The sequence below is a fragment of the Muntiacus reevesi genome, chromosome 16 (assembly GCF_963930625.1).
Source record: "Muntiacus reevesi chromosome 16, mMunRee1.1, whole genome shotgun sequence".
Taxonomy (NCBI): Eukaryota; Metazoa; Chordata; class Mammalia; order Artiodactyla; family Cervidae; genus Muntiacus; species Muntiacus reevesi.
The window spans coordinates 4,130,905-4,145,497 of record NC_089264.1 but is presented as its reverse complement, the minus strand read 5'-3'; the positions used below and the strand labels follow the sequence as shown (position 1 = coordinate 4,145,497).

General features: G+C 44.8%; 2 protein-coding genes across 2 annotated transcripts in view; both read right to left on the bottom strand.

Annotated features, from left to right (window-relative positions):
• Positions 1-1,228: 1,228 nt before the first annotated feature.
• LOC136148055 (uncharacterized) lies at positions 1,229-7,293 on the bottom strand. Its single transcript, XM_065907530.1, has 2 exons — positions 7,251-7,293; positions 1,229-2,591 (listed from the first exon to the last, which is right to left on the bottom strand). Exon 2 carries the CDS (start codon positions 2,572-2,574, stop codon positions 1,930-1,932), a length of 645 nt encoding a protein of 214 aa, XP_065763602.1. The 5' UTR covers positions 2,575-2,591; positions 7,251-7,293; the 3' UTR covers positions 1,229-1,929.
• A 6,372-nt stretch (positions 7,294-13,665) lies between these two features.
• ANXA5 (annexin A5) overlaps positions 13,666-14,593 on the bottom strand; it is a 31,057-nt gene continuing 30,129 nt past the window's right edge. The window contains exon 13 of the mRNA XM_065907554.1: positions 13,666-14,184. Within this exon, the coding sequence (XP_065763626.1) occupies positions 14,122-14,184 (63 nt within the window). The 3' untranslated portion in view covers positions 13,666-14,121. The remainder of the gene's footprint in view (positions 14,185-14,593) is intronic.

Here is a 14,593-nt window from a genome sequence, read left to right as displayed (position 1 = left end):
TTTACTGCTCAAGGATTCTGGCAGCAGACGTGAGGCAGCGCCCTCTTGTTACTCCTGGTGCAGCACACAGCATGAATGTGAAGCTCGCTTTGGTTCCCGTCTCCCCAGTCCCACGCGGGTCCCCGATGCATGCTGCACAGCGGCCAATTTACCTCCCAGCTGAGAAGCACCGAGTTGAGAAAATTCACCAGAATAACTATCATAAGCAGTAAGCAAACTGTTCTCCGTCCCAGTTGGAGGTATTATCTCTTCTTCAAGGTGACCTGCTGCAAACACAACCCTGAGAAATGTCCTGGTCAGGGCAGACCTGCGTTCCTGGCATCTGAGCAGAAACGCTCACGGACCCTCATAGCTCGTGGTGGATTGCCTCCCTCAGCCCCTGGGAGGCTGGGCTTGAAGCCATATGGATGGACTGGACCCTGCCTCAGTCCCTCACCATCTCCAGGTCTCCAACTTCGCAGGAGACACAGTTGCCCTTCACCATAAAGCTAAACACACATCTAAGCCAGGAGTTGGGGAGAAGGGCGCTGAAGGAGGGCAAGGCAGGAGCTGCAGTGGACGCAAGTCCCGCCGCCGCCCCATGCCAACCAGATGGGCCTGCGGACAAATGACAGCGCAACCCAAGCTGTAGCAGCGCCTCAGCAGCTTTAAAGCATAAAAAGCAAGGTCACGGGCGTTCCACCTCTGCCTTCCAAGTCCTGTGACCCACGCCAACCTGGAATTACACAGCAAAGGAAATCCTGGAAAACACAATTTCATCTCAGCTAAATTAACCTAATATAATCCACCACGGGCCATGCACATATGGTCTTCATATCACCTTCCTTCCAAAGCTGTTAAGCCTCGCTGTCCATCTCCAGGCAAAGAGACTCCCATCATTCTTGTTTCCTGAAGGAATGGCTGAGAGCCAAAGGGATAACAGAAACCACCAGTCATGTTATCTCGGGGGTTCCCAAGACCACCCCAGGCTCAGTCATTCTCTAGGAGGACTCTCAGGTCTCAGCATATAATCATATTCACAGCTAAGAGTTATTACGGTGAAAGGATTCAAAGCAAGCTCAGCAACGGAAAAGCCATATACAGAGAAGTCTGAACAACACCAGGCACAAGCTCCCAGGAGTCCCCACCCATGGGGTTCCACTGGATACTCTTAACCCACCTAGCAGTGAAAAGTTGTGTGCCGGGACGCTCACTAGCGACTCCCTGCCCCAAGTTTTCCCTGGGGGGTGGTCACATCAGCACTCTCTGCCTGGCATGTACCTGGATTCCAGATTCCCAGAAGGAAAGCAGAGGCTCAGCGTGAACCATACTGTTTGTACGGCACAGGCCCAGTGAGCCTCTCTTAACAGTTGCAGCCACCATGGGAATCCTAACACCTAAATTCCCAGATGCCAGCCGAAGGCCAACCAGACACGCTGGTTTAAAAAAAGCAGGAGAGCAGTCTGCGGTTATGGGGCTGTGGGCAGCAGTCTGTCTATGCAGGCAGACAGTGGGGGCCAGGACTGCAAAGATGGTTGGGGGGTAAACAGGAAGAGATTTGACCTGCAGAACATAATTCAGGTTTTACAGAGTTGCCTGCAGGAAGCTACTGAAGGCTTCTGGGCAAGTAGAAACAGGATGAATATGAGACCTCAAAAGTAAACCAGTGTTTTCTTTTTTTGTCATCAATGTCCCCTAACACACACACAAGCAGCTTTCACAGAGGTTTTTTTTGTTTTTGTTTTTTTGCTAATCACCACTCCACATGAATTTTTAATACCACAGGTATTCTGCTTATTTGCTTATGTACGTATGTATATGTACCTATGCTTTATACACAAAAAGAGTAAATTCTTTTCAGCCCCCAAGAATCAACTTTCACCCGAGGGTGATATTGCCCCCATTGAGAATAAACAGAGTGTAAGATGTGTGGAACCGGAAGGTGATTTATCAACAGCTGGGAATACAAAGGATATCTGTATTCCTTGCAGCAACCCAAGCAAGCGAGGAGGGGAGAGGCTGGGGCCTAATGAAAGGACACACGCTGGGTCCGAGCACAGCTTGGCCGCAGGCTGAGCCTACAGCAGGACGTGGAGCCAGGAGAACAAGCAGATGTTCAGAGGGTGGCCACTTCAGGGGCGGTGCGGCAGCAGCTTGCAGCTGGATTACCAGGAGCAGGGGGAGGCGGCGGAGCGTGGTACCAGGGCGCCCGGGAAGGCGCGGGGCCTGCCCGCGTGACGGCCGACTCAGGAGACCGCCAGCGGGAGAGAAAGTGACCGAGACGCGGGCGCCGGGAGGAGCAGGAGGCGGCGGTGGCGTGCTGGGGGCAGAGGCGGCGTCTGGGGGCAGATCCGGAGCCGAGGCCAGCAGCAGCACAGCCGCCCGCAGCCCGGCAGGGTGCTGTGACCACCCTCCGTGAGGCAGCAGGGGGACAGCCCAGGGCTGCCTCCGGTGTGTCGCGTTGATCGGCCTGGTCACCGAGATGGAGTCAAGGGAAGGAGCGACGCTGGGGCCAAGCGAAGCAGACAGAGCCACGGCGCGGGGACCCGGCAGCACGCGCCGAGGCTCCCAACAGCAGGGGCGCGGAAACGGCATTTCAGGACAGCTTTTTCCTCAAGGGAAATAAAAGTTTGTTTATTTCAAAACAACACTTTCCTTATATTGGAGCATTGGCTAAAATTCAACACTGATACAAGTATAAATTCCTTAGGAAGTCAAAGTATATATATATTAGGTGAATGTTCTGAATTTCTTTTAAAGGCAGTATTTTTAAACCATAGAAAACTAGAAATAATTTACATTAACACATGTGTAAAATAAGCCACAGTTCAAATTTAAGCTGAATAACCAAACCAAGAAAATTACCTCAACTAATATTTGCTATTATTTAGAACATTGCATGGATTTTCAATAACTTAACACTGAATATATATTCTTCACATTTAATTTCCCCAGGAAGTAAAGCCTTTTTTTTTTTTTTAACTACATTTCAATAGATTCATTAGGTGAAAGTCTGAGCAGTTATGAAACCTGGACTCTAAAAACAAAAATTGAGGTGCTAAAAATCTCACAGAAGTGAGACTGGGAGGGAAGTCATCAGCATGAGGGAAAGGTCATCAAAGTCTGGAAAGTGGAAGAAGGGAAGGAGAAGTGGTGTCTCACGAATCAAAACACAGAAAAGAGGCTGCGGATGATGAGTGAGAGTCTTCCCCATGCGGCCCCAGAAACAGCTTCTGACTCACAGGTATCAAGGAGCATGGACATGGGAATGGCCTGTAGGACCTAAAACAGAAGAACTAGTTGAAAATCTGTATTTGAAACAAAGTACATACATATACAAAACACTGGAGCTCAAGACACCTCTCACCAACTGCCTACCCCTACCTCAACCCCAGTCGCAAAAAAGGCAAGGAAGGAATGAAGGGAATGAGGGAAAGAGGACTGGGAAGTGAGGAACGGGAAGAGAGGGGGAAAGGAGCGGAGCACATGGGGCGGAGAGGAGCGCCCTAAGGATTGCAGGGCATGTCTAAGGAGAACCAGGTTGGTGAGTCAGTACGGCCATCCTCGGGGTTAAGCCACACACATGCTGGTGTTTAAAGGAGCCCGGTGTGTAGCACAACGAGAGAGAAATCAGTTTCAGGACAGAAATCCCAGGAGGAAAAACGTGGGCAAAGTGCCATAGACTGCCAACAACATTACCAACACTTAGGAAACAGCAACGGCAGATAGCATGAGGATGGGACATAAAAGTTCACCAGGACGGAAATAAAACCACAGACCACAGCCAGGTTAGAGATTCGTCAATAATGTTAACTTTTCTATTTCAAATTGTAGAATCAATAAATGGACAAAAAATTTAACTGGGATCATTGACCAGAGTGTATATAGCATGAACCCTGACCATTTAAAAAGTAAAATGACAGTTGACAAGGGTGGCAGATGGACGGGGAGAGAACTAGTGCAGAGTCGCATGTGGCCTTACCTTCCAAGCAAGGGGTCTAGAGATTCTTCCCATAGTTCCCATAGATTCTTCCCAATCTTCCCATAGATTCTTCCCATAGTAGGAACAGGAAATGTATGTTTTAATGATACATAGGAGACCTGAGAAGAACTAAGAGCAACATAACTACACCTAGAGGAGGGAGAAGATGCAAGGAAATTGGGATAAGTATTACTAACCATTACAGCACAGAACCAAGAGAAAATCTTGATATGAATAAATGAGGAAATAGTGTATATATACATAGTAGTAGTATAAGTATTACAAATATACATATTTACATCTCAGATATAGATAGATATATAGGTTTTGCTGTTGTTGTTCCTCAGTCATGTCCAAATTTTGTGACCCCATGGATGCAGCACACCAGGCTTCCCTGTCCTTCACCATCTCCTGGAGCTTGCTTAAACTGATGTCCATCGAGTCAGTGATGCCATCCAACCATCTCATCCTCTGTCATCCACTTTTCCTCCTGTCTTCAACCTCTCCCAGCATCAGGATCTTTTCTAATGAGTCAGTTCTTCACATCAGGTGGCCAAAGTATTGGAGCTTCAGCTTCAGCATCAGTCCTTCCAATGGATATTCAGGACTGATTTCCTCTAGGATTGACTGGTTGGATCTCCTTGCAGTCCAAGGGACTCGCAAGAGTCTTCACCAACACCACAGTCCAAAAGCATCAATTCTTTGGAATTCAGCCTTCTTTATGGTCCAACTCTCACGGCCATACATGATGACTGGAAAAACCATAGCTTTGACTAGATAGATGTTTGTCAACAAAGTGATGTCTCTGTTTTTTAATACGTTGTCTAGGTTTGTCATATCTTTTTTCCCAAGGAGCAAGTATCTTTTAATTTCATGGCTGCAGTTGCCATCTGCAGCAATTTTGGAGCCCAAGAAAGTAAAGTTTGTCACTGTTTCCATTGTTTCCCCATCTACTTGTCATGAAGTGATGGGACCAGATGCCATGATCTTAATTTTGTGAATGTTGAGTTTTAAGCCAGCTTTTGCACTCTCCTCTTTCACTTTCATCAAGACGCTCTTTAGTTCTTCTTCACTTTCTGCCATAAGGGTGGTGTTATCTGCATATCTGAGGTTATTATGTTTCTCCTAGTAATCTTGATTCCAGTTTGTGCTTCTTCCAGCCCAGCAATTCTCATGAGGTACTCTCCACATAAATTAAATAAGCAGGGTGACAATATACAGCCTTGACATTTTCCTTTCCAAATTTGCAACCAGTCTGTTGTTCCGTATCTGGTTCTAACTGTTGCTTCTTGACCTGCGAACGTAAGGTTTCTCAAGAGGCAGCTAAGGTAGTCTGGTATTCCCATCTCTTTAAGAATTTTCATTTGTTGTGATTCACACAGCCAAAGGCTTTAGCATAGTCAATAAAGCAGAAGTAGATGCATGTATGTATATAAATATACATATCCGTATCTCTTCCAGATGTCCAAGCTGGTTTTAGAAAAGGAAGAGGAACCAGAGATCAAATTGCCAACATCTGCTGGATCATCAAAAAAGAGAGTTCCAGAAGAACATCTATTTCTGCTTTATTGACTATGCCAAAGCCTTTGACTGTGTGAATCACAACAAACTGTGGAAAATTTTTCAAGAGATGGAATACTAGATCACCTGACCTGCCTCTTGAGAAACCTGTATGCAAGTCAGGAAGCAACAGTTATAACTGGACATGGAACAAAAAACTGGTTCCAAATTGGGAAAGGAGTACATCAAGGCTGTATATTGTCACCCTACTTATAAGTAGTATGCAAAGTACATCATGAGAAATGCTAGGCTGGATGAAGCACAAGGTGGAATTAAGATTGCTGGGAGAAATATCAATAACCTCAGTTAGGTAGATGACACCACCCTTATGGCAGAAAGTGAAGAGGAACTAAAAAGCCTCTTGATGAAAGTGAAAGAGGAGAGTGAAAAAGTTGGCTTAAAGCTCATCATTCAGAAGACTAAGTTCATGGCATGCGGTCCCATCACTTCATGGCAAATAGATGGGGAAACAGTGGAAACAGTGGCTGACTTTATTTTTCTGGGCTCCAAAATCACTGCAGATGGTGATTGCAGCCATGAAATTAAAAGACGCTTACTGCTTGGAAGGAAAGTTATGACCAACCTAGACAGCATATTAAAAAGTAGAGACATTACTTTGTCAACAAAGGTCCATCTAGTCAAGGCTATGGTTTTTCCAGTGGTCATGTATGGATATGAGAGTTGGACTATAAAGAAACCTGAGTGCTGAAGAATTAATGCTTTTGAACGGTGGTGTTGGAGAAGACTCTTGAGGGTCCCTTGGACTGCAAGGAGATCCAACCAGTCCATCCTAAAGGAGATCAGTCCTGAATATTCATTGGAAGGACTGATGCTGAAGCTGAAACTCGAACAGCTGATTCATTAGAAAAGACCCTGATGCTGGGAAAGACTTGGGGCAGGAGGAGAAGGGGACGACAGAGGATGAGATGGTTGGATGGCATCACCAACTCAATGGGCACGGATTTTGGTGGACTTTGGGAGTTGGTGATGGACAGGGAGGCCTGGTATGCTGCAGTCCATGGGGTCGCAAAGAATTGGACATGACTGAGCAACTGAACTGAACTGATCCATATGTCAGATATATATATAGGTATATATCCATATATGGGTGTATGTATATATATATGCATATATATATATCAAATATGGATAAAGTTTCCTGGAAAAATTTAAATGGAAAATGATAAAATTGTATAAGGCTTTTGACACCCACCCCAATGGGGAATGGAATGGGCTGCGAAGTGAAAGGCTAAGGACTTCTTCCTTATAGTTAGTTCTACCCTTTTTGACTTTTTAAATTGTTCCATTTATTGCTTTTTTAAAAAACAAAGAATTTTTTCCTTAATAAGTTACTTTGTGCAGTAATAAGCTAGTTAGCTCCAGAAATAGAGGGGAGCAGGAATGGAAAGGAGGGGGCAGCTGTGATAAACATATTGAAAGAAGAATTATTTGGACTTACTAATTAGTTTAACATGAAAGACAAAGAAACGGAGGATATAAAAATATTCCCAAAATTTTGAGACTGAATAATTAGAAGAATTTTAGAGTCACTATCACAAACAGGGAATTTGGGAGGGCAAACTTGTCTGTGGGGATGTGTGATGAATATAGATTCAGACATTTTTGCATAAAAGCCAATGTTTTTAAAAAGGGAATTTAAAATTTTAAAATATTTCTCCATTTCAAATATCAAAACCCAGAAGACAAATTCATTCTGTAGAAAGTGCACCTTTTTATGTGCACCTCTGGCTAGATCTTCAAATGTTGTCAGGTTAAAAAATGAAGAGAAATATATATCATCCATAGAAAATATCCAAAGCCTGTAGAAAAAGGTGACAGTCTTCCATGCTCCATTGCAGGATTGGGAGCAGGAGGCGTGAGACTAAATTAACTACCAAACATCCTGGGAGAAAAACAAATCAGTGCTTCAGAAAACAACACTGACTAGCCTAAACCAGGGAAAACAAGATGATTCTAAGCCACCAAGCTACAGATGAGTAACCAGTAGGGAATTAAATTTTAAATTCACTTTTTGTCGGAGGGTTGAGATGAGGAAGATGTGTAGGAATACGTTCTGTTGCTGAAAAATGAACAAGCTCAGTTTATGTAGAAGTGGAGTTTGTAAGTTTATGCCAACAGTACCACCTACTGGGCACAAGACAGACTGTCACAGACCTGGTATGAGATTCTTCAAAGTGTGCATGTGTACACACACACACACACACACTCACACACACACACACACACACACATACACACACACTCACATTCACAAACACAGACACACACTCGAGGGGGAAAAACATACACACACACTCACACACACTCACACACACTCTCTCACACACACACTCTCACACACACTCACACACACACACACACTCACACACACACTCGAGGGGGGAAAAACATACACGCACACACACTCGGGGGAAAAACACACACTCACACACACACGCACACACACACACGCGCACACACACACTCGAGGGGGGAAAACACACACACACACACCCGAGGGGGAAAAACATACACACGCGCGCACACACATTCTCACAGACACACACACACACACACTCGAGAGGGAGAAAACATCCACAGAGATTTTTGATCTTAAGTATATATTCAAAATCCAGTAATAAAGTATTTTCCCCCATCTATGTCATCTAAATTAGCTAAGTGAAGTCGCTCAGTCATGTCTGACCCTTTGCAACCCCATGGACTGGGGCCTACCAGGCTTCTCCGTCCATGGGATTTTTCAGATAAGAATACTGGAGTGGGTTGCCATTTCCTTCTCCAAAATGAGCTAAGGGTATGTATATTATTTGGAAGTTTCTCTTATACTTGGGATATAGAACATCATTCCTACCCTAACAAAGAGAAAATACTGTGTGTACCACAAAGTATTTTTTGGAAACCATCTGTGGTTGGCAGAAAAATGTCCCCACTCCCAGCAAAAAAAAAAAAAAGAAAAGTCTATGTCTTAATCCCTGCAACCTGTGACCTCATGTGGCAAATAAGTATTTGCAGATGTGACTCTGAAACGGGAAGAGGGCCTAGACTACCCAGCCAAGCCCAGTGCAAACAACAGAGGTCCTTCAAAAGGGGGGAAGAGGGAGTCAGAGACAGAGAAGGAGGTGAGAGGTCAGGAAGCAGAAACTGGGTGAACTGATGGCTGTTTTGAAGACAGAAGGCCCCAACGTGGAGGAACCCAGGCATCCTCTAGAAGCTGGAACAGACGGGATGGATTCTCCCCAGAGCCTCCAGTAGGGGACACAGTCCTGCCGACACCTTGATTTTTATCCCAGTGTGAATGATTTTGGACTTCCAACCTCTCAAACTCTTAAGATAATTTGTGTTATTTTAAGCCACTAACTTCATGATTATAAAGAAAGCTGAGCGCCAAAGAATTGAACTGTGCTGTTGGAGAAGACTCCCGAGAGTCCGTTGGACTGCAAGGAGATCCTCCCAGTCCTAAAGGAAATCAGTCCTGAATATTCATTGGAGGGACTGATGTTGAAGCTGAAACTCCAATACTTTGGCCACCTGATGCGAACAGCTGACTCATTTGAGAAGACCCCAATGCTGGGAAAGATCGAGGGCAGGAGAAGAAGGGGACCACAGAGGATGAGATGGCTGGACGGCATCACCGACTCAACGGACATGAGTTTGGGTGGACTCTGGGAGTGGATGATGAATAGGGAGGACTGGCGTGCTTTGGTCCATGGGGTCGCAATGAGTCGGACACAACTGAACTGACTGAACAACTTCATGATATCTGATGTGTATATATTACAAATCAGATGGATGAGAAATGGAATATTTCCTGCCATGTAAGACAAAGGATGTCGTAGTCATCAGTGACCGTGGCCCTTCAGTGGGAGCCTTTGAGACCCCAGGGAGACCCAGGAAGGAGGTGGAGCCCTGCCGTCCAGCAGCTAGTGGAGCACAGCCGCTCCCTGCCGTGAGCACTGAGGAAGCTTGGCGCGTGGGAGCACGGGGTACTGGCCCCAGAGAGCCGGGGTGCACATCCAAGGGGTGATTTCAGTGAGCCCAGACTCCTGCATCTTCCTGTACAGAGAAAAGCACTAAATTCCGTGAGGTATCTGATTTTCTTTAACAGTAATCCTTTGACATTCAAACTACCTGCCCGTTGTTGCAAGACGATATAACCTGGCTCCCCGCCTGCTGCCTCGAAACCCTGGAACAGTTCTCTCAGGGTTCCCTGAGAGGCTATGGCCCGGGCTTGACGTCCTAAAAATTCCTGCCAAAGAAAACATAACTCTCAGCTTTCAGGTTGTGCATATTTTTTCAAGTTGACAATAGATATTTTAATTTGTAGTTTAAAACTACCCTTCCCCCCAAAATAGAAAGCTCATGACAGGCTTCAATGGCAAACCCACCAAACACCAAACATAAAAGGAAAACAGGAAACTTTTCATACCAGCTCTACACAAATTCACACAAGATAGGTTAGAAATACTTCTCAATTCATTTTATCAGGGCAGGTTTACTGTGATATCAAAACTAGACAAAAAAGTATTTCAAGAAAACTACAGGTCAGTATCCCGCATGAACACAAAAAAATCCTCCAACAAGTATTAGGAAAAAACCCAGCAACACATAAAATTGATAAAGCATTGCTAACAACTGCAGCTGCATCCTGGGAATGCAAGATCGTTCAAGATTGGAAAATTGTCGACAAAAAGCTGGCGCTCACCAAGGGCGTTTGCCATCCACCTCTGTGGGGACTGGTCCTGTGCGCGGCAGCTGCCGACCTTTGACATGCCCTGAAAGGAGTTCAGGGTGGACAACAGGGATGGGGCACCTTGTGCTCCAGAAAAACTGGTGAAACAGTTATTTTCAGGAACTGATTTTATGAGCCCAATGCTTGCTTGTCTTCATATCCAATAAAAGCACTAAATCCCTTCGTGGTGACATCAGCTCCTCATCCCTAGCAGAAAACCTCTTGTACGCTAAGTGCTTGACTGCATGAACTCTCCCTTCACCAGAATCACATAAACTGACCTTCCCCCCTCACCCCACCTCTTTGGAGCAGTCTCTGAGAACCATCTGAGGTGCTGTCTCTGGGGTGGCAGCCCACATTTTGCTCCAAATAAAACTTAACTCACATCTCTGATGTTGTGTATCTTTTTCAAGTCAACAAAATCAGTTGATGTAATTCACCTTATCAACAGAAGAAGAAGAAAAAACAAGAGTCTGGTTCAAAATGGCAACATAGAAGGATCTTGAATTTATCTTCTCTAACGGACACTAAATCTACAGCTAAGAAGGGAAAATTTTCCTCTGTGGGAGATAAAAAAGAAAAAAAAAACCGCCTAGCTAAGTGATTCCTATGCATCAGACAAATGAGGAGAAACCTACAATGAAGCTGGGAGGAGAGACTGAGACACTGTCTCACCATAAACCTCCTCCAGCACACTCACTCGCCTTGCCCCACACTGCCAGGATCTCCCAGGATTAGCTTGCACACTCACTCCGCCTTGCTCTAGAGGATCCCCCAGCACTGCTTGCACACTCACTCCACCTTGCCCCACACTGCCAGGATCTCCCAGGATTAGCTTGCACACTCACTCCGCCTTGTTCTAGAGGATCTCCCAGGACTGCTTGCACACTCACTCCGCCTTGCCCCAGAATGCCAGGATCTCCCAGGATTAGCTTGCACACTCACTCCGCCTTGCTCTAGAGGATCTCCCAGGACTGCTTGCACACTCACTCCGCCTTGCCCCAGAATGCCAGGATCTCCCAGGATTAGCTTGCACACTCACTCCGCCTTGCCCCAGAACACCAGGATCCCCCAGCACTGCTTGCACACTTGGTCTGCCGCAGCAGTCACAGAAGCTGCTGCTCACGAGACACCTCCTGGTTGCCTGGCTCTGCTGGCCACTAGGGCTTGCACGCAACTGTCCCACAGGAATGTTACAATCAATCAGTCCTTGACCGGCTCCCCCTGCTCAGAAACAGCAGCTTGAAAGGAAGAAGTAAAACTGTCATTATTTACAGATGACATGATACTAAAAAGAAAACCCTGAAGACACGACCAAAAACTGCTAGAATAAATGAATTCAGTAAAGTTACAGGATAAAAAAAATATATGCAAAAACCCCTTGCATTTCTATACACTGTAACAAACTATGAGAAATTAAGAAAACAATCCCATTTACTATTGCATCCAAAAAAAAAAAAAAAAAAAATTAGGAATAAACTTAACCAAGGAGGTGAAAACTCTAAGAAACTGTGAAAGAAGTTCAAGAAGACACAAATAAATGGAAAGATATATATTCCACACTTATAGATTGAATAATTAATACTGTTAAAATGTCCATGTTACCCAAAGCAATCTACAGATTCAGTGCAATCCCTATCAAAACTGCAACAGCATTTTTCACAGAAATAGAACAAACAATCCTAAAATTTTTATGTAACCACAAGACCCCAAATAGCCAGAGCAATCTTGAGAAAGAAAAACAAAGTTGGAGACAACAGACTTCCTTATTTTCAACTATATTATACAGCCGTGGTACCAAAACCGTGAGGCCTTGGCTTAAAAGGGCTTCCCTGGGGCTCAGATGGTAAAGAATCTGCCTGCAACACAGGAGACCCGGGTTCAATCCCTGGGTTGGGAAGATCCCCTGGAAAAAGGAATGGCAACCCACTCCACTATTCTTGCCTGGAGAATTCCACAGACAGAGGAGCCTGATATATAGTCAACAGGGTCACAAAGAGTTGGACACAACTAAGTGACTAACATTAACTATTGGCATAAAAATAGACATATAATTTACACAGCTGACTAGAAAGCCCAGAGATAAACCCAGGGACATATGGTCAATTAATGTTTGACAAAGGAGCCAAGAATATATAGTAGAAGAATAGTCTCTCCAGGAAACGGTGCTGGGAAAACTGGATGCCACATATAGAAGAATAGAACTGGGCCTGCACCATAAATAAGAATTAACTCAGAACGGATTAAAGTTGTGAACCCAAGACCTGAAACCACAAGACTCCTAGAAGGAAAACACGGATGGTTACCTCCTTGACATCAATCTTGGTGATGATTTTCTATATAAAAATATAAACATATGGGGTTACATTCATCAAAAAGTTTCTGCACAGCAAAGGAAACCATCAACAAAATTAAGAGGCAACCTACAAATGGGAGAAAATATTTGCAAATCCTATGTCTGATAAGGGGCTAATATCCAAAATATTGGAGGGTAATATCCAAAATAAATGAAGAGCTCAAATAATAGTAACAACAAAGAATAACCTTATTTAAAAATGGGCAGAGGGTCTGAATAGACATTTTTCTACTAAAGATATACAGATGGACAAGATATACAGGGCGCGGGGCGGCTCCCCAGGCTCCCTCCCGTCAGTCATCTTTGCCTCCACAGAGCCACAAGAGGACTTTCTTACAGTCCCCAGACATGTCCCCCAAAACCCAAATGCACTCCATTAACCTTCATGACTCACAGAAGCCACAGAAAAGAAAACATTAAGACGGATCTGGTAACATGTTTTATTCATACGACTTTTCTCCGAGTGCCTCTCACATCAGGAATGTTTGGGTTTTATTTTTTAGTTTAAGTTTTTAAATCAGCTTTTCCAATAAGCAACTAGTGTTAGCACTGCTTTAGCTGATGCCACATAAACATGCTACCAATAAATGAGAACGCTTAATGGCGTATTACATACTCTGTATGTGCTCGGTTGGTCATTCGTGTCCGACTCTTTGCAACCCCATGGACTGTAGCCCACCAGGCTCCTCTGAGCGTCCAGGGGGTTCTCCAAGCAAGAATACTGGAGTGGGTGGCCACTCCCTTTCCCAGGGGATCTTCCCCACCCCAGCATCTCTTACGTCTCCTGAATCGGCAGGCGGGTGCTTTATCATCTGAGTTACCAGGGAAGCTGCCCCTTCAGGTCCCCCCTCGTCCCCCGCTGCACAGGAAATTCATTCTGCAGTGTTGTAGCTCATGCTTTTCAACCAAAAGCCAACTTTTAATAACTTTCGACAATTCAGTTGTCAACTGATAACACTGTCAACTGACCAGCCTGAAAAAAATATATTCTTGTTCAATATGTAAATCAAGTAAGTTTTCTAGACATACACGCACGAGAAATTCAGGAGATGGAAATGTTTATTATTCATTAATCTTTTGATTGCAACTACCATAATTTTTTAGGTTTCACTTGGTAGTAAACTTGATTAATAACACTTCCAGGAGTTCACAATTCCAAGGCTAAGGTTCCGATTAAGGTAATATGGTTATCAATTTAATATAAATGAAGCTTTTTAAAAAGGGTGAAAGCAGTCTGCCTCTTATAGGAAAATATAAATGATCCAGACTTTAGTCCTAGTAACATAAGTATACTTTAGTGCTACAACAGTTAAAGAGAAAGATCTTAAGATCAGAAAGGAGCACCGCTACGTTCTTCGACAACGTGTGTGTTCTGGCCACAGCATGCTAGCGTGAGTAAGGCAGTGTGCGCAGCACGGGTGTGCAGCACGGGCGTGCAGGGTGCGGTGAGCAGCGGTGCCGGGCGGACACGGCGCGGGGCTGCTCCCCAGGCTCCCGTCAGTCATCTTCGCCTCCACAGAGCAGCAGCAGGGCTTTCTTATAGTCCCCAGACGTGTCCCCCTGAAACCCAAATGCACTCCGTTAACCTTCAGGACTCATGGAAGCCACAGAAAAGAAAACATTAAGACAGATCCAGTAACATGTTTTAGTCATACGACTTTTCTCTGAGTGACTTTCACATCAGGGATGCTATAGAGAGTATCCTGTTGATGCAACTGATGTTTAACTTTATAATTTTACCCCTTAAAAGTTCAGTCCTATCTAAGACAGTGACGTATGTTCTTCCCTCCAGTAACACAGAGAACAGGGAAGCTTTTATAACCATGTGCAACTCAAGCCGTCTCTATCACACAGTGTATGTCTGGCTATGGGGGGTGGGCCACGCTGGGACTGCCTGGTTCTATGGCTTTGCCTCAGACAGGAGGGCAAGATACATTTTGCCTCTGCTTGTCTCATGCACAGGGATGTG